Source organism: Corylus avellana, chromosome ca9 (assembly GCF_901000735.1).
Source record: "Corylus avellana chromosome ca9, CavTom2PMs-1.0".
Classification (NCBI taxonomy): domain Eukaryota; kingdom Viridiplantae; phylum Streptophyta; class Magnoliopsida; order Fagales; family Betulaceae; genus Corylus; species Corylus avellana.
This window is the reverse complement of record NC_081549.1, coordinates 2552347-2571401: the sequence shown is the minus strand read 5'-3', so window position 1 is coordinate 2571401 and position 19055 is coordinate 2552347. Positions and strand designations below refer to the sequence as shown.

At 35.2% G+C, this 19055-nt stretch overlaps 3 protein-coding genes across 7 annotated transcripts; all 3 read left to right on the top strand.

Moving 5' to 3' along the window:
• The first annotated feature begins 1675 nt into the window (after positions 1-1675).
• On the top strand, positions 1676-8454 carry LOC132192250 (sorting nexin 1). Of its 2 annotated transcripts, none has more exons than XM_059607525.1 (11): positions 1676-1977; positions 2058-2204; positions 3352-3490; positions 4664-4797; positions 6043-6117; positions 6788-6947; positions 7061-7194; positions 7291-7359; positions 7560-7639; positions 7723-7783; positions 7864-8454. In XM_059607525.1, exons 1-11 carry the CDS (start codon positions 1966-1968, stop codon positions 8071-8073), a joined length of 1221 nt encoding a protein of 406 aa, XP_059463508.1. In that variant the 5' UTR covers positions 1676-1965; the 3' UTR covers positions 8074-8454. The 2 variants fall into 2 exon arrangements, with proteins under 2 accessions (XP_059463508.1, XP_059463509.1); XM_059607526.1 differs by having other exon boundaries at positions 1677-1977; positions 3355-3490.
• A 683-nt stretch (positions 8455-9137) lies between these two features.
• On the top strand, positions 9138-10748 carry LOC132161702 (uncharacterized). The gene is made up of 3 exons (XM_059571878.1): positions 9138-9504; positions 9628-9681; positions 10234-10748. The coding sequence occupies exons 1-3, from the start codon at positions 9193-9195 to the stop codon at positions 10468-10470; spliced, it is 603 nt and encodes a 200-aa protein (XP_059427861.1). The 5' UTR covers positions 9138-9192; the 3' UTR covers positions 10471-10748.
• Positions 10749-11737: 989 nt separating this feature from the next.
• On the top strand, positions 11738-18092 carry LOC132162645 (uncharacterized). Of its 4 annotated transcripts, XR_009438241.1 has the most exons (9): positions 11769-11854; positions 12105-12534; positions 13102-13257; positions 13360-13601; positions 14433-15355; positions 15443-15795; positions 16147-16409; positions 16512-16717; positions 17242-18092. XR_009438241.1 is itself a non-coding variant. In XM_059572925.1 (7 exons), the coding sequence occupies exons 4-7, from the start codon at positions 13401-13403 to the stop codon at positions 16290-16292; spliced, it is 1623 nt and encodes a 540-aa protein (XP_059428908.1). In that variant the 5' UTR covers positions 11769-11854; positions 12105-12534; positions 13102-13257; positions 13360-13400; the 3' UTR covers positions 16293-16923. The 4 variants fall into 4 exon arrangements, 1 of the variants encoding a protein (XP_059428908.1); XR_009438242.1 differs by lacking the exon at positions 17242-18092 and having other exon boundaries at positions 11738-11819; positions 16512-16923; XR_009438240.1 differs by lacking the exon at positions 17242-18092 and having other exon boundaries at positions 16512-16923.
• Positions 18093-19055: the final 963 nt, after the last annotated feature.

The following is a 19055-nucleotide window of genomic DNA, read 5'->3' as shown; positions in this document are numbered from 1 at the left end:
TACGATTTTTGTGATTTGATTATCTTACTTATAACTTATTTATGTGAACTTACGTGAACCCCACATAAGTTCACAAATCTAACAGTTGATTTGTAAACTGTTAATTGTTGATAAGTTTACAATCTAAGTCTAATAATTGTGATTGTTATAGGATTTTTGTGATTTGATTATCTTATATAAGTTTACAAAAATCGTATAACAATCACATAATTGTAGGATTCATATAAGTTCACAAATCTAATAATTGATTTGTAAACTGTTAATTGTTGATAAGTTTACAAATCAAATCACAAAAATCGTATAACAATCACAATAATTAAATTAACTGTTAGATTTGTGAATTTATGTAAACCCCACATAAGTCAATGATGAATCCCATAAATTTAATTGTTGATCTATTTTATTCTGTAAGAGAATATGTGAGAAATATGCGTAAATTATTGATACAAAGTATTTCTCTATAAAAATATATTTGAATGCCAACGCCATCAACTCAGTATCAATTGTGACTCTGCATCAATTATCTCCATTTGTTTGCATTTAAAATGATTGAGTCAGCATGTCTTGTCTGAAAAAATATCCTAGGATAATATGTTATATTTATAGGTAACATTAGAATTAGGGATTAGAATTTAAATATTATAGATAAATATTATCATCAGAGTAATTTATTCTATTTAGTTTTTTTATTTTCATTATACATTGTAAGTGTTTATTTAAAGGCATAAAGTTCATTAATAAATTAATCAGATAATTAATTCCAAACCTTGTATTTGAAAAAAAGTTTTAATTTTTTTTTAAAAAAATTTAAAAGGTGTAGGTTTCTTCATAATCTAAGATTTAAGTTCCATCAAAATTTAAACTCTATCTGGTTACGTGTATGCAAAATCACATAACAAAATGCTAAAGAAATGGAGATTATTATGAAAAATGTTAGACATATAATTTTTTTTTTTTTATAACTTTGGTCATTTGTCAACCCGTGATTGAAATGTATTACAAGAAGGTGTTAAACACTTGGAACTTTTAACTGTTCCAATCACGTGCTACCACGTAACAAAAATCATAAAATAATTATATATACAGTATTACTATACCTCACAACAACAAAACCCAAACACTTGACTAAAACATCGACAACCCTGGAAAATAACATATTACCTAAAGCCGTCGGAGAACGTTGATTGCGACACGTCACACATGGGTAAAAGTTGTTAAAGTGGTAAGTCGAGTCTCGATAAAGGATAAAGTTTTTTTGTTTTTTGTTTGTTTTTTTTTTCTTAAATTGGGTTGGATTATTTATTTATTTATTTCAATTCAATCCATTTAATTAATATTTATTTTAGAACACACTATTCTTATATGCGTTTAGATAGATTCAATTGATTTTTTTTTTCTCTAATTTAATTTGAAGAAAAAATTGTCCCCCGACAAATACCTCATATGGTATTAGTTGAGATTATTCAATCTCGATAATAATATTAAAGAAATGTTAAATAATACATTTTTATCTTATTTTTATTTTATTATATTGACGTGACAATGTGTATTAGTATTAGAAACTACCCTTATTAGGAAAATATATATTCAAAAGTTAATATATTTTGCTATAAAAATATAATGAGATAAAAATATTGTATATAGTCCACACAAAACCAACCCAAAGCAAAGTTTTCCGTCACTTTTAGACTTTGAGTGCACGCATCGAAACGACGCGGTCGTGTTGGCGAAGGGAAGGGACCCAAGTGTCCGCCTCAGGCGCTCAGCCAGAGTCTCATATCCTTCGTGTCAACTTCGCGGGCTAATTATCCGAACGTGGCGCACTGCGCACACCGGCGCAGAATAGCAACAGCCTATAGACGACTCTACGCTCGCACCAGCCCAGCCTCGCTCTAAGACTCTCCCCGGGTTGAACGTTCGCTGTGCTTCGTGTCCGTCTATAAATCCCCACTCCACAAATAGGTCATGATTACCACGGTAATTACAAATCTACCACCACCAGTTTTTAGAGTTTTAAATCTTTTTGATTTTTGATTTGTTTTCGGAAATTGCAAAAGCTCATGGAGCAGCAGAGGAGTGTAACGGCGTCGTCGCAGAGCCCTAGATCTCCGTCTTCGCAACCGTACCTGTCGGTCTCGGTGACTGATCCTGTGAAATTGGGCAATGGTGTCCAAGCCTATGTCTCCTACCGAGTCATCACCAGGGTGATTGCCTAAATTTGAGCTATTTATGCCATTTTTTTGAAGGATATATTGGAATAGGGTTAGGGTGTTATACCTAAGCGAGTGAGAGTTAGTTTAATGTGTATGAGCTATTTGTGGTGCTTGGTTGTTCATGTTAATTTTGAATCTAGGATAATTAAAGAGATGTTAAATGATTATTATTGATTTTTTTTTTGTGTTTCTTGTGGGGAAGAATCTATATTCTGTATTCGTGACAAAAAAGGAAATAATTTATTAGACATAGTAATGTTTCCAAATACGTTGAGATTGCGAAATGGATTACAAGTTTGAAAAACAATAAGCGACTTATGTACCTCGAGACTGACGTTAAGCATACAAAGTGCCCAATAAAATGAGGACTTCTGAGTGGGGATTCAGGTCTTGAAGTTGCTGTGGGGTTTTTTTTTTTGTTTAGTACAGTATAGCAATTTTTTATTCTCAGAGAATGTTTAAATTGGAAGATCAAGGTATTCAGATTGTTAAGCTAATGCTCCCTTTAAAAAATTCAGGTTTCAAAAATGGGCTATTGATGAGAAATTGTTATCATCGATGGCTCAAATGGCACCATGCACATTGAATGGTGAAGTTTAAAGCATTCTATGGGGTCTTATTGAAAGTAGTAATGCTAGGGACCAACTTTTTATTCTTCCAAATCAAAATTCAATAGTGATCTATCACAAATTTAATGGTGATTTTAAAAGTGACATTAATTTTAGGAGGATAAAAAGATGGTCACTAACATTACTCTTATTAAAAGACGTGTAACTCACCTTTTGTGCACATTTTGGAGGGAAAAAAGTGGTGGATGACTTCTGTTCAGTTAATGCTGGATGGCGCTCATGCATCTTCTTCATGTCTTTTATAGAATTTTTGATTGTGCTTTTGTCTTTGGATACAATTTCTAAGCATGTGCACATGTTGAATGGTCGTGGTGCTGTATTGACAACTGCGCTTGTTAGTCGTATGCTTATGTACTGCAGATTTTTGTTTTCATGGCCATTGCCATTGCATTCTTGTTGATTTAACCATTTCTCTTTGAGTTTCATCATCTGGCTTTGAACATGGTGAAGATGTAAAGAACAGGTTATGCATGTTACTATTTGAATGTTGTATGACATATTTTTTTTAGCAGACAAATTTACCTGAATACCAAGGTCCAGAGAAGATTGTTATTCGACGTTACAGTGATTTCATTTGGTTACGTGATCGTCTTTTTGAGAAGTACAAAGGCATTTTTATCCCTCCTCTTCCTGAGAAAAGTGCTGTAGGTAATAATAAGCTAACCCTGTTTTTCCTTTTAACACTTCATCATCCTCAAAACCTAGAAAATGCTGTGTCTATATTGCCATGATGATATTTATTTTTCAGGGCCTAAGAAAACTTGTTTACATCCTTCGTATGTAAATACCTGGTTGAAGATATCTTGGTCATTCGTTAAAATTATCAATCACAGGAAATTGGACCTCCATGTTTTAATTTCTGTCTTTATCATTGCATTCCTTACGTTTGGGGTGATATAAATGACTGAAATATTAGCTGTGTGTCTGTTTTCGTGTGTGCTGGCATGGGCAGTAAAATACATGAGTGCTATGTAGCCCATTCGTGGATGGGTTCTGAATCTGTGATTTGTTGTCTGAAGAGGACTATTCTGCTCAATTCATGCATTTCAAACTTAAGTTTTTACCATCAGCTTGGCTGAGATCTGCTATGAGTAACTTGTGAATGGCTAAACTATATCTAACGTGTCGCCATGATTGCCAAATATTTGAGGAAGTTTGTTTTTTCTTAAGAGTAGTTGCGGCCATGTAATTTATCAAAAAAGTAGGTGTGGCCATGTAAGATACCTTGTAGAATGACATTTTTTTGTAAACATATATTACCTTTATAGATTGAAGGCATTTGTACTTGTAAAATAAAAAATAAAAATGGAAGGCATTTGTAATGAGTGGAAGCATTAATAGTTCTAGCGCATTGATATACTTGTTCATGTGGTTGAAATTCCTCTTGATTGCCTTCTTTGTCAAAGCCAATTGTGGATGTCTCTTCTCTGGCTTTGCATTGTTTTCCATTTGTTTTAACAACTTTGACCTAGGTGCTTACACATTGCAAGGAAAGTTTAATAGCTTTCCAGAAGTTAGAGTCACATTGCTTCTACTTTGAACCATCTTTCGATCAGTCTTCATTTGTAAATGAGCTCCATATGCCAATGACTTAATATGCATGGCATGCCCAAATATGGATGTAGCTTATATCTTTGGTTTGATGAGTGGGAAGTGCAGTATTCTGCATTGATTATGTTACTGTCTTTGCTGATGTAGCTTCTATCTTTGGTTTTGTGCTTATTGTCATTGGTTTACTCTTGAGATGATACAAGTTGCAGTATGATTGTTTGTGAAGCATTTGAAGTTTGATTGTGACTAACATCAGTTTCTCTATTGCAGAGAAGTTTCGTTTCAGTGCTGAATTCATCGAGATGAGGCGTCAAGCATTGGATATATTTGTTAATCGAGTAGCTTCACATCATGAGCTTCAGCAAAGTGAGGATCTGAGAACCTTCTTGCAGGCAGATGAAGAGGTGAACTTTCTTAGTCTGATTCTCTGAGTTGTATGGTTCTGTCCTTCACTATCCGATGAATTAGTTAATAATTGTGTGATCTTCCTGTCTGTGTTGAAGATGGTTGGGCTTATTGTGCCTGCACGCTTTGCTGACACACATGCACATACACATACACATACACATGGTAAAGAAATATATTTTTATTTAACTTATAATCAGCATGGCTGCACAAGCATTTTCCAAAGAAATCCAAGAACAACAGTACTGTTGGTAATCTGGTGTCGACATCACTTTTAAAGTTTTTTACCGAAAATTGTCTGATGTGATGCTGTAGAGACTCTGATTGAAAGTAATAATTTCTCCATATCAATTAATCCAATTCAATTCATTAACATGATTAATTTTACAGGAAACAAGAATCTATTTGTGAATATTTTGTCAATTGTAGAAAAGCTATCTCCACAGACATGATGAAAGAAGGAAAAATAAATAACAACAGAGAAAAAAAAAATCAGATGGAATGGCTGTAATTTAAATTTTAAGTTTTATAAGGTTCCTATGAGAGGGGAAAACAAAAAGAGCTAGATGGCTATGTGGCCTTTAGTGAAATTTTGTTTGTTTGCTTTTTACAGTTTTCAAAAATAAACTGCCTTGGAGTTTGTTGTTCTAGGATCTGACTCGAAAGGAAAGCCAATGGCTGTGCCAGTTTGAAAATTTTAATTATCAAATGGAAATATCTTCCAGAGCCTTGAGAATGCATATTGAATTTTTCAGTTCTGATGTGTGTGCCTCAACCCTAAGCCTTAATTCTCTCAGGAAGGCTTAAAGTTTCAATAGAGAGGAGTCCATATCAAAAACACCAGGTCATCAAAGGTTTTTTTTTTTTTTTTTTCTCTGAGCAATCATCAAACGATTTAATTTCTCTAATAATCTTTTGATGATGTTTCCAATGGAGGAGTCTGACAGCTGGCACTTTTTTGGTAAGAGGCACCAATGCTGTGCATCTCTAGCAATGTTATACGACGGCGTCTGATGGAATTCTTTAGAAAATGATGAGAAACCATTTTGTTTTTTTTGGTTTCTTAAAACATTACTCAATTACCTGTTAGGGAATTTTTTCATACTCAGTGATGATTGTAACCTTACTATTGATGGATTTTTTATTTTTTATGTTTGCAAAGTTATTCAAGATTAATTTTGGTTCCTACTCTTTTCATATCTGCCATTGAAATTTTTAATTTATTTGTTTTACATCTTGGTCAGACAATGGAGAGGTTAAGGTCACAAGAGACTGGTATTTTTAAGAAGAAGCCCTCCGATTTTATGCAGATCTTCAAGGTTAGATGAATTCTTCATGATCTTAAGATGATTAACAGTGTTGGTAGAATTCAACACAAACGTAAATGGTACTACAATGTCAAGTGGCTTTCACAAACTTTAAGACTTGAACATAGCTTCTACATTTTTCCTTCTAGTAGATAATTTGCTTGACTGTAGTTGAAGAATGAAAGATGAGTACTGGAAAGCTGTGCACAGCATAAATTGTTGCCATATTTATCAGACAAAGCTGTCTCTGATCTGGTTTTTCTAAGCATCAGATTTTAGATGTGTGATGTAAAAATGATAAAAATCCATGTGGTGGAATTCCAAGCAAATAGGTCTGTATGTTGAACACAACTTGCACTCAGTCACCTAGTAGTTCTTTTTTCTGTCTAGCTGCTATGCATAATATTTGGACAGAGTTTTAGTGACAAGAGTGATATTCTATTAAAATTATATTCCCTAGGTCTTGATTCAATCTGCGTAATTTAGTAGATATTCATTCTGCTTTAATTGAAGTTATGAAGTGTGAGCGCACGGGTCAGCCTTTTCTTCCACTATGCAATACATTGGTTATGTATTTATCTTAAATGCCCATCGGATTAAATGAGCTACATGAACTAGTATGGCTATCCATTTGAAAGATGATCTGATCTAGCAATAATTTGTCTTTCCGACTATCTGACAGGATGTACAATCTAAAGTGAGTGACGTTGTTCTTGGGAAGGAAAAGCCTGTGGAAGAGTCAAATCCTGAATATGAGAAGCTGAAGCACTACATCTTTGAGCTTGAGAACCACTTGGCTGAAGCTCAGAAGCATGCATACCGTCTTGTAAAGAGGCACAGAGGTACTGAGGATTTTGAAGGCTTTTTATGAGTTTTATTTGCTTTACCTGTTGTTGTCTCATTATAGAGTGGGTTCATGTAACTAATATCTAATTCTTTATATTTGTTTCCTTAGAGTTGGGGCAATCTCTGTCAGATTTTGGGAAGGCTGTCAAGCTTCTTGGTGCTTGTGAAGGAAATTCTCTAGGGATGGCATTTTCTGAGCTTGGGGCAAAAGCAGAGACATTGTCAGTTAAGCTGCAAAAGGAGGTAGTCTTAAATTAAAAACTTGCCCTTTTTTTATAAGCTAGTTTTGAAAAGTTTGTTATGCAATATGAAGTTTATTGCCTTTGTATTAATTTGCAGGCACACCAAATCTTGATGAACTTTGAAGAACCCTTGAAAGATTACGTGCGCGCTGTACAATCAATTAAGGTGGATTTGGCTTGTCATTAACATTGTTTGAGGACTGTATCTTAACCACCTGTTTGATAGTTCTGTCAAAACGAGTTGAAGTGCTGATAGCAAGTGATAATATGGGAAAAATTAATAATAGTGACGGGATCATTCTTTTTTTTTTTTTGGTTATTCTCCATCTGTCAAGCTAATCCTCTTTGTTCTGTTTCTTGATACAGGCGACTATAGCAGAGAGGGCCAATGCCTTTAGGCGACATTGTGAACTGGCTGAAACAATAAAGTTGAAAGAGATTAATCTGTACGGTTTAATGCTCATTTTAGTTTGCTTTGCTTGTGTCTGTATTTAAGTGGCCTTCTCATTATTTGTATTTTGCTTTACAGTAACAAGCTCTCACTAATACGCTCTGATAGAGTAGGAGAAGCTGAGATGGAATATAATGAGGCAAGTCAGCTCAGTTGAGCATTCTCCAGTTTACATCTTTAGGGTTTTTGTTATTTTGCTAAACTGGTTTGGTGATGCAGTTGAAGGCAGAGAGCGACGAAGCAACACAAACTTTTGAGACGATTGTGCGATTGATGAACGAAGAGATAGTGTGTTTTCAGGAACAAAAAACTTTAGATATGGGAACTGCTTTTCACCAATTCGCTAAAGGACAGGCGCGTCTCGCAAATGGTATAGCAGATGCTTGGAGAAGTCTTCTTCCTAAGCTTGAATCCTGTTCCTCATCTTAATGAAAGAAATTCCAAAAGCAGAGTAAAACCAATCATCCCAAGGTGCTTCTTAGGAAACGGAACAAAAATACTTGTCAACTGAGGTGGTTTTTAGGAGTATCAGGGACAACTCAATCCACCAAAAATTTCAGATTTCAAGAGTTGATTCTGCCGTTTTGGTGTTGTACGAGATTGTGTTGATTCTCCATTTTATTCCTTGTACAAATCCAAAGCTACCTAGAAGAGCAGGTTAATCTTCTGAAAGCATCAATTACAGTGAAAAACTAGATAAATTATCTTGTTTATCCCACACTGTCGGAGCCATTTTTGTGTTTACAGACATGTCCATATGATGAATACACTCTTTTGTCTCGACTTTTATTCAAATTGTTTCTTGATTAATGATAATTGTTTGAAGCGGAGTGGCTGTTGATCGTTTTTTGAAGAAATATGTTGGATCCAATCATGGCAGACAGCAATAACATCCTTTCAAGAACCTTTAATAAAATAAAATTATCTAAAACTAAAAAACGAAAAATCTAACTTGGCTTGCTTCAATGTTTTTTCACATTATATTCGGTAACTATGTTATTAGTTTTATTGATTGAGTCACTAATATTATTCAAAATTAAAAATCTCAATTTTGAAACTGATTTTATTTAAAAAAAAAAAAAAGAAATGTAAGAATTAAATTTAAATGCAGTACGCAGTTGCTTTTTTGCATTCTGGATTAAATTAAAAAAATCTCAATTAACTCTGGTTTAAAAAAAAAAAAAAAATCAAAAGTTGATTAAGCATTACCTTTATCAGGTATTAAGCAATGGCAAAAGCTACCTGCTAATCTGCTGAGGACACGCCTAATGAAGCAGAAATTACTAGTTCAAATTTCATTTCCCTTCTTGTATGGACATGTAAAAAAAAAATACCCGCTAAAGAAGTTCCTGCGGCGAAGGTTTTAAAGTATAGCGTCGAAATTGTTCGCAGCAATAAGTAGTCATTAACAAATTACTGATGTGGCACGAAGATATTTGAAACCTGACGAACCGCCACACTTTCTCAGTTTCTTATCCAAACCAACACGAAAAGCCTGTCTTCACACACTGCAACTCTCTCTGTCTGTCTGTCTCTCTCTCTCTAGCCATGGCCTATGCTGAGAGGCTACTTCTCCATCCAGCACGTGTCAACTGGCACGTGCAACTCTCCTCCCCTTCCCCTCCGGTGGTTGTTTTCCGCTCACCAGTACTCACCGGCGGTTGGAACAAAGATAACAGCCGTCTGCTTTCCAAGATCGGACAATTCTCCGGCCAGCGGAATCTGATTTCAGTGGCCAAGTCGTCGCCGGAAAGTGGCCGCATTGTGCCGGCCGACGACGCCGATGATGGAGTCTCCTTAGGGACCATGAAATTGCCTCCGAATACCGATCTTCAGAGATTCGAGACCTTGCTCTTTCAGGTATACTGACGAGCTCACTCATATTTAGAATAATACCAATTATAATTGTTTTGCTTTATTTTTTTAACAATTTTATTTAACGAATATATTAAGTATTTGTGTTTTTTAATTTTAATTTTTCAGTGGGCCAATAGTCTTTCCCAAGGAGCTAATCTGCCACTTCCTGAACCTCTAAAGGTCGGTTGCCTATGTCTTTCCTTTCACACACGTATGAAATTAACGCTATAGGCCCTTTGGCCAATTCCCAATGTACACATTCATCTTGATCAACGCTGGATTATGTGCTTCAGTTCTTGTTTGACTAATATCCGAAATATTCTATGCCTCTGTTCTATAGAAAATTTGGAACATCACATGTGGGATTTTTATTTTATTTTATTTTAAAGAAATGCTTTGTGTTTTCAAATCATAGAATGGATTTAAAAAATGTACGATTTCAAAGGCGATATCGGGATTTTATCAAACACTTAATTATATTCTTAAAAATCACACGATTTGAAATTACTAGTTTTTAAATTACACGTTTTAAAATCATAAATTCAAATTGATTCTATGAATTCAAATTGGGTGATCTTTGTGAAATTCGGACAGCTTAAGAGATGGAGCTCTGCTTCAAGCAGACTAAAATGTGGGACTACTTATTTGGGATAGGTGGATACCGCAATTAATTTCCTCTCTCATAATCTCCTATTTCGCCTCAATGAAGTAATCTGCATTTTAATTAAGCAGGTAGACAAAGTAGCTGGTGGAGCAAGACTGGGTTTTATTAAAATCGATGATGATGGGAAGACTGAGGTACTCGTGTACATAGATTGTTTGGTTTTTCCAGCAACTGCTGATTCTGGTCCTATTTTCCGAGCTATAAGAAATGGATCCTTAAAAGATCGATCACCTCCTGGTGAGCCGAGAATCATGAGAAGTCTACTGCAAGCCCTACAGAAGTCAGTTGAAATCGCAAGATTGTGAATGAGTCTTCTATTTTAAATGAAACAAAATTTAGGTTATGTTGAATTATTTTAATGTGTCCATGCATACTTTATACTGCAATGAAGCTTGGTTTCTGTGGAGAGATCCTTCATCCTAGCCCTTGTCTCATGTGTATGGATGCCTTGCGACCATTGGATCAACCTGGGTTTGAAGGCTAAACATATTTAACCATTTGAAAGGAATTCAATTAGTTTATGATGATTTTATTAACATAGAATGTCTTATAAAGGCTTACAAGAATTATAAAGATAAACAACTTAATTCTCACAGACATTTCCAATTCTTTCTTTTACTTTTTCACAAGTAACACCCATACGTAACAAAGTCTGATGTGTAAAACATGCATGTAATGTACGATTTTCTACAAACAACCTCAGTAATATTTTTTTTTTTCCCAATCAGTATGAAGCATTTGCTTTCTTCAGGACAAGAAGTAAGGATTTTCTTTATAGATTATGTTTGCGTGTGATTCTATGTTGCTGGACAAAATACATCTGTTGCCTTTTGGATTTATGCAATTGTTAATGGAGACTTTGTAGGTATCTGTTGTAAATGGAGCATATAACAAGGTGATTTACATTGCTGGACATGAACTATGGAATCAACATCTTTTCTTTTTTTTTTTTTTTTTTTTTCTTTTCTTTTTTCTTTTTTAATTGTAATGATTCGTCTGATTCTATATCTCTGGGAAAAATATAGCTGCTGCTTTTGGAATTTATGCAATCACTATTGGAACATTAGAGATGAGGTAAGTTTCAGTGAGCATATAACTAGGAGGTTATTTGTCTCATCTTCAAGCTAGCATTGGTCCTTTTATACTTTAAAATATTTATGGCCTGTTTATTGAAAAAGGAAATGAAGTTGTAGCCGCTCCCTTAACAAAGCATCCTTATAAGAGACAAAATAGTATCTCCCGCAACCTCCGCGGCTACAGCCTATCCAGCTATAAATTTGATAGAATCTGAAACTGAAATTCTCTCATGCAGTACTATTCTTTTTAACCTGTACCGTTGCAGTACTCTTTGTAATGGGATACTATAATTGACCATACACAAGAACTTGGTTCAAGAATCTTTGACCGGGGATTTCAAAGAAAATCATGAGGAAACAAGCAGAGTCAATGAGAAGGCTTGGTGATGGAGAAGAAGGTGGCTATGATGCTGTTGTCGTGGGGTCTGGATATGGTGGTTCTGTTGCTGCTTGTCGAATGTCAATGGCGGGGATAAAGGTGTGTTTAATTGAGAAAGGCAGGAGATGGGAAGCTCAGGATTTTCCAACTGACATCTTGAAGATCATGTCTGCTGTGAGGATGGAGAACCGCAACTTAGGTGTCAGCTTTGGCCCAAAAGATGCTTTATTCCAGGTTACTTTCTCTTTGTTATGCCCTGTTGTCTTTGAAATCAAACATAAACATGAACAGAAGGTTACTGCAAAATAACGTTTTAGTATTTGGATATTTGGAATCATTGAAATGAACTACTTATGAATAAAAATATCATGGATCCGCTGTCAAATCGCCAAAAAATAGTAGTCACATGGAGTTGAAAACCTGAGTAAAAGAAGCTTAGTTTCTAACTCCATAATATATATGAATTTGTTTGATGAAAATATAGGTACATGAACAAAATGATTCTCTAGCTGCAGTGGCCTGTGGGCTTGGTGGAGGTTCACTTGTGAATGCAGGAGTGATGCTGCCAACCCCAGTTCGAGCCAGAAGGAATCCCAAGTGGCCAAAGGAATGGGAAAAGGATTGGGATAATTGTGAAGCTTCTGCTGCAGCCATGCTGAGAATACAAAGTGTTCCTGTCAAGTTTCCTGTTGCCAAAGTCTTGGGAGAAATATTAGGTGATGGACAGATTGAAAAAAGTTTTGAGACTTCATTACAGCTAAGCATGAATTTTGGTCTTGAAGAGCCTGCATCAAATTAAGTGAAGCCTCAAAGAGTTGATAGCTGCTTAGCCTGTGGAAACTGTCTTGCTGGATGTCCTTATAATGCCAAAAGTTCTACCGACAAAAACTATATACTTTCGGCAATCCAGGCATGTTTTCTATCATTTAATTTATTTCTATTTAGAACAGCGTCGATTTGTTAAAACCAGAATTTGATCCTATTCCGTCACTTAAAAATTGGGAGTTCAATATTCTGTATAGGGTCCATTTTTGGTAATGGTTTTATATTTTCAAATGCCACATGGAATAGTAAGGCTACGTATGGTACACTTTAATGATGATTTCTTAGTAATACGAATGGGTATTAATAGGAATAAAAGAAGTTGCAATAGAATGAATCTTCCTATTCTTTTTTTTTTTTTTTACATGTCCACACAAGGGGAAGGGGAAGGAAATGAATCTTATTTTGGCTAAGTTTTTTAAAATACCCTATCTGTAAAATTATTTTCCAAAAAAGTCTTTATTTTTCATTTTTTTCTAGAAAGAAAATAATTGTCCGATGAGTGGCTGACTACCCTTAGCAGAAGCTTCCAGGGTGGTCGTGGCCACCCCGATGCACCATTGAGGCAACCACCGCGGATTGCACCGGTTGTCCTTATTCTTATTTAAATCTCACTTTTTTTTTCTGTTAAAATCAGAGTTTCTTTGTGATGCAGGCAGGATGTCATGTTATAACAGAATGTGAAGTTCAGTATGTTGTTAAGAACCCATATGAAATTTGCCGAGAAGAAGGCATAATTGGCAGAAAGAGAAGAAGATGGCATGTTTACTTGAATGAGATTGACTTTATTACTGCTGATTATGTAGACATCTCAGGTACGAAGCAGTAGCATGCAAATGATATCTACCTATTTACAAATTTTGTCTTAAAAAAAATCAGTTAACAAGTTCGAAACATCTTTCTTTGTTTTCCTATAGGGGGGGTTTTGGGCACAACTGAGATACTTTTCCGATCACAAATGGGAGGATTGAAACTTTCAGATGCACTTGGGTCTGGATTCAGCTGTAATGGGAATACTGTGGCTTATCTTGCTGGAAGCCAAGCACCCTTGAGTGCTTACGGATTGAAGGGAAAGCAACTCTCAAAGATACCATTTGAAGAAAGGCCAGGGCCATCCATTTCTTCATCTTATATATCTTCGTTGGGATTCACAATCCAGGTCTCCAAACTTCTCTACATCTAAAACCTAAATTCATACTACTTATTCTAAGAGATTAAGTTGATAGGAAGGAGTTAATTTAATTATTTAATTAATATTCTAACAATTTTGACTGGTACTGTTTTTTGTATGCCATTATATATGGTTTGATTTTTAGGAAAAATATACTTTAGCTCCAATGAATTGCAACTATATTTTCATTTACACCTCCAAACTTTAGAAAGTGCCATCACAACTCACCATACTACCACCATGTGTCAAATTAGACACTTTTTCATTTTATTCTCCAAAATACCCTTAAAGTTATTTAAAAAATAACTATTTGAAAAAAAAATTAAATAAAAATACCAAAAATGGTGGCCCTTTTTATATTAGCCCTCTTGATTTGTTTTTTGTTTTCCAACGGTTTTTTATTTTATTTTTATTTTTATTAATTTAATAACTTTAAGGGAATTTTGAAAAGAAAAAAATATATAAAAATGTCTAATTTGACATCAGATTGTAGTATGGAGAGTCTCGATATCACTTTTTAAAGTTTGTAGGCGGGTGGTACTTCATAACCTTAACTATATGTGCCATGCAACCGGTGTGACATTGGTGTATCACGATCCATACTCCATTGATTAATTATCTTTAAAGTCAGTGTGACATTGGTCAAGAGTGTTTTAACCACCTACCCGTCTAGATCTTTGCAATAGAAATTTTAAACAGTATTAAAAGTATCCAAGTACATGCTTGCATACATAGATATACATTTGAACATATAAGGATAAAAACTCTTGTCATTAAGGATTCATCCAACATTTAACTTTTTTCTGCATGTTGGCTCAGAGTGCTGTACTTCCAACAGCTTACCCCTACCTGCTGTTTAAAGGGATCACGACTTACGGTTGGCCAACTGGATCCTGGTTCTTTCATGGGATAATTGACAAGATAAAACACATAACAGGTTTTAAAGCAAGCCAAGCAATGATTCTTAATGCAATGGGATATGATGACAGTGACGGGAAAATTACATTTGATAAGGACAGGAATAGAATCTGCTTTAGTCCACCTCACGATCCTTTACTCCCTAGGAAAATCAATGCCTTTCAGAAGCTCACTAGGAAATTAGGAGGAATACTCTTCATGTCAAGGTATCGAAGCACATCAGTACATCTTTTAGGTGGTTGCAATGCATCATCTGACCGTCCATGTGGTGTTTGTAACCCGAGTGGTCAGGTTTTTGACCCAGAAGGTCCCACCAGTACTGTACACACCGGCCTCTATGTCTGTGACGCTTCTTTAATCCCATGTTCTGTTGGCATAAACCCATCTCTTACTATTGCAACTGTGGCCGAGTCCGTAAGTAGGCACCTTGTGAGGGATGTTCTCAAGTACAAGAGCAGTATTGAAATTCCTGTTAAAAATGTACATCAAGATCCACATTATATCACTGACAAGAATATAAAGAGTGATTGGAGATCAACGGTCACTTTTAATGAAACCATGGAGGGATATGTAGGGGGTATGCCATGCACAGCTTATCTGAAAGTGAAGATGAACTCTCAAGATCATAAGGGGAAATGGGGTGTCAGAGAATGTCATCCTCTTTTAAGAGGAAAAGTTGGTGGATATGTGGAATTTAGAGCCTTTGAGAAGGATAAATTACATATTATAGATGGGAAAATAAATTTGTGTAAAGTAGAATGCAGAACTCCTTACACACAGTATATGCATTATCATCTTCTCCTTGCAGCTTCCTCTGGTTCAAGGTACGTATGATAAGGTTTAACATAAATTTCCTCTTCAATATTTTCTTTTCTGATATTAGAGAACTAATAAAGTTCAAGTTCATGCAGATATATTCTTGAGGGAAGGAAGATAATGAATCCTTATCTCTTTGGATTATATGCTTGGAGGGAGACAACAACACTGCATGTGACATTTAAAAAAGTTGTTGAGAACAATTCAAGGGAAGACATGGTGAATCAAAAAGGCAAGCTTTGTATCTCCATGGTACAGCTTTTGAAGAGCATCTTAAGCCTTGAAGGAAACGAGAGAGGGAGGTTCATACGTCATCTATTACACACTCTCCTAAGAACCTATTTTTTACAGATACCACGACAGAGTCACAAGGACTTCATCTTATCGGATTCGTATGTTAAACCTTATGGTCCTCATCCAAGCAGCACCCTCCATGAAATACAATCAGGTATCAGGAATCTAATTAAATCCATTGTTTAAGTGTGAAAATCAAATCTGCTTGGGATTAGTGTGATTGCATTCAATGCAGTCTTGGGAGCTAGAGTCAATGCTGATACATCAGAAACAGGATATTCATTGAAATTATACCAGTATGTAAATTCAACTTGGTAAATGCACTTTAAAAGCTTAAAATAGAGAAGATGACTGGAAGAAGGAATACACAACACCATCAAGTTATACACTCACCTTGTAATCTGAATTGATGACCAAAATGTGACATATATGGCGCACAGAGATCTTTGTTCTTTCTGTTTCTACTTGAGTTTCTAATCTCGTGTCCCCTATGTATACCATGCAGAAGATGGATCTTTTATCAGTTGCAGGCAATGGAAGTGCACCCAAAATCCATCGAGACTTGAAGGACCAAAACAACTAAATCCAGTTCTCCTTCTTAATGGTCATTCTACTGAGAGTTACTGTTGCCAACAGAACCAAATGATTTAGTCAGAACTTTACTGGAAGAAGGCCATGAAACATGGCTACTGCAACCAAGGTTGCACCCTTTGAATCCTTCAAAGGACTTCACAATTGAAGATATTGGAAGATTTGATGTCCCAGCTGGTAAAAGAAAGCAAAATCATACATATATAAGTCATTTTATCAATTCTTAGTTTTTCACTGATCCAATGCCTGTTCAGTTCTCACTTTATTCTTCTTTTGCAGCAATAAATAAGATCCTTGAATTACATGGGCAGCATACAGTAATACATGTAGTTGCACATTGTGTTGGAGGCTTAGCCATGCATATAGCTCTCATGGGGGGGCATGTATCTGCAACCCATATAGCTTCCCTGTCTTGCACCAATTCTTCAATGTTCTTTAAGCTTAACGCTTCATCAATGTTCAAAATGTGGCGTCCTCTGCTCCCAGTAATCTCTCTCTCTCTCTCTCTCTCTCTCTCTTTTTGGTGTGATGTATATACAGTTCTCTGGCAGAACTTGATCGACACAAAGTTGCTATATATAGTCTGTCAGAATCCTTCAGAGAAGCAATCCGTATTGAGTTCAGAAAGACGGTGGGGATGTCAAAGAATGACGATAATGTCAAAGTTGCTAATATTTTGGTTGCTTGCTTAGCTGTGTTGATCTTTTTTTCTTCTTTCCCTTTGTTTGCAACATGCTCAATCAATAATAATAAAGAATATCGACAATAACAAAGCAATTACTAACATACAAACAAGAAAGGAAATGACGAATTTAATTATTCCGACTCTGATACCCACTACTTATTTCAACTGCTTAAGTTAATAAGTAACGATAAATTTAATTATTTAAATTTAAATTTTAATAAACCCTCTAGCTCTAATGATCATAAATACATAATGTAATTTAGCACAATTTCTCAAGGTCTCTTTCTCCTTGAGCTCAAGAAGGTGTTTCAATTCAACGTGCAGCTTTCCATGGTTATACTAGGCCAAGAACAAAATCCTGCCTCTGTTGGAAACATCAAAGTGCAGTTTCCGTCATCGGCTCTTGAAATTTATTGCCCGCTTGATACCACGGCATGAGAGATGCACCTGCAACGAGTGTGAGGTTTTTGCTGGTATATTTGGAAGCACATTCTGGCATGGAAACGTAAGCCCCAGCATGCACTACTGGTTAAATAAAGAGAATTTGACAAGGCTTCCCATGGCAGCATTTCCCCACCTCAGAAAAATATGCAAAGCAGGTTTCATTGTAGACAGCAATGGCAACGACAAATATTTGATCCATTATGAGAGAATGGCGCTCTCTACTCTTTATATTTCAGGAGGGCGGAGTCTCCTTGTGACCCCAAAGACTTCATTACTTGCTAACAAGTACATGAAGTTACACAGCCTGGCTTTAGACATGAGAGAGTTGTTGTGGAGGGTTTTGGGCATTCTGACCTTTTGATTGGAGAAGAGTCTGATAAGAAGGTTTTTCCTCACATTTTGTCTCATATCAGATCAGCTGAAGGAGGAAATGGTGCAATCAGAGCTCCGGGAAGGAAGTACACTAAAGAGGCAGCCTTGGAGTGGGAAGATGATACATACGAAGAATATGGAGGGTTTGACAGTTGGTTTTCTCCTTTAGTTGTTGTTTTGATGTTTTTCTTCTTGTTTCTGATCATGTTAGTTTCATAATACTTGTAACTTGTGGCAATGGTTTGTGAAGTGGGAAACAATCCTTGACCATGTAGTCGAATGATGTAATAATTCTTTAGACTTCTCTGAAAACTATATGCTTCTCACATACTCAAAGTACATATGATAATATATATCGAGTTGGAGGAAATTCTTTTAATCATGCTTGAAGAAAAACCTTAGTATATATATTTAAATTCTCGAAGAATTTTGAAAAAAATATAATAGAGTAGCAACTTTACTCGAATAAGAATTTTTTCTATTTCAATTGACATAAAGATGAGTCATTTCATGATTTAGATTAAATTTTACGAATCTAATTGTGTATATATTACCATGTTATTGAAAATTTTAAATAACATGACAATATATAAACAGGCAGAAAAGTGTAGTTACAAAATCGAAAAGTGCAATTCAAAAAAAAAAGTGTCTTTCCAAAATTGACACAAATTTCCTCCAATTTTCTTCAGCTCATTCAAATAAATAACATGTTTGGGTTTTTCAAAACTCAATATTTAGGTTCTTAGGTTAGTAGGAGAGTAATAAATGATGGTTAACCGTCCTTCAAAAATCTATAAATAGAGCATTTATTTAACGAATTTCTGAATTTAATTTTCTTGTTCCAATTCAGTCAAATACACAATTTAGTAGAGAAACTTTGAAAAATAAATTTTAAAATTGTTGTTTGTAGTTGGTGACATTGTTGTATGGGGTGAATTGCTTATAACTCGAAAACAAACACTTTAGAGTGTGGACAATTATCACATTAAAGATAGTGTTGGTATAAGCCGATTTTACTAATTACTGTTTCCCCACAATTTTTCTCCACAAACATAATTAATAATCAATCCTTTGCCATTGGCCTCGTCAAATATTATCCGCTAAAGACAAATTCCAACATGGTTGCAAGAAAAACATACGGGTGGAAAATTTATGGTGTTCATACACACTGTAAAATCACATTAATTTCATCAAGTATTGTTTCTGCTCCATTTTGGAAAATGATCATCTCCAGTCCAATTTGGACAGGAGAATATCTAGTTAATGGTCAGATCTCTTGAGGCCATAAATAAGACATTTGTCCCATTAATTAAAAAAAAAAT

Excerpts from the sequence above, each read along its gene's own strand:
- LOC132161702 (XM_059571878.1), top strand. The coding sequence starts at position 9,193 with ATGGCCTATGCTGAGAGGCTACTTCTCCATCCAGCACGTGTCAACTGG. Across the intron at positions 9,505-9,627 it reads TCGAGACCTTGCTCTTTCAG|TGGGCCAATAGTCTTTCCCA; the intron begins GTATACTGACGA and ends TTAATTTTTCAG. Across the intron at positions 9,682-10,233 it reads CACTTCCTGAACCTCTAAAG|GTAGACAAAGTAGCTGGTGG; the intron begins GTCGGTTGCCTA and ends TTAATTAAGCAG.
- LOC132162645 (XM_059572925.1), top strand. The coding sequence starts at position 13,401 with ATGGGAGGATTGAAACTTTCAGATGCACTTGGGTCTGGATTCAGCTGT. Across the intron at positions 13,602-14,432 it reads CGTTGGGATTCACAATCCAG|AGTGCTGTACTTCCAACAGC; the intron begins GTCTCCAAACTT and ends ATGTTGGCTCAG. Across the intron at positions 15,356-15,442 it reads GCAGCTTCCTCTGGTTCAAG|ATATATTCTTGAGGGAAGGA; the intron begins GTACGTATGATA and ends AAGTTCATGCAG.
- LOC132192250 (XM_059607525.1), top strand. Across the intron at positions 4,798-6,042 it reads TCTTGCAGGCAGATGAAGAG|ACAATGGAGAGGTTAAGGTC; the intron begins GTGAACTTTCTT and ends CATCTTGGTCAG. Across the intron at positions 6,948-7,060 it reads TCTTGTAAAGAGGCACAGAG|AGTTGGGGCAATCTCTGTCA; the intron begins GTACTGAGGATT and ends TTGTTTCCTTAG.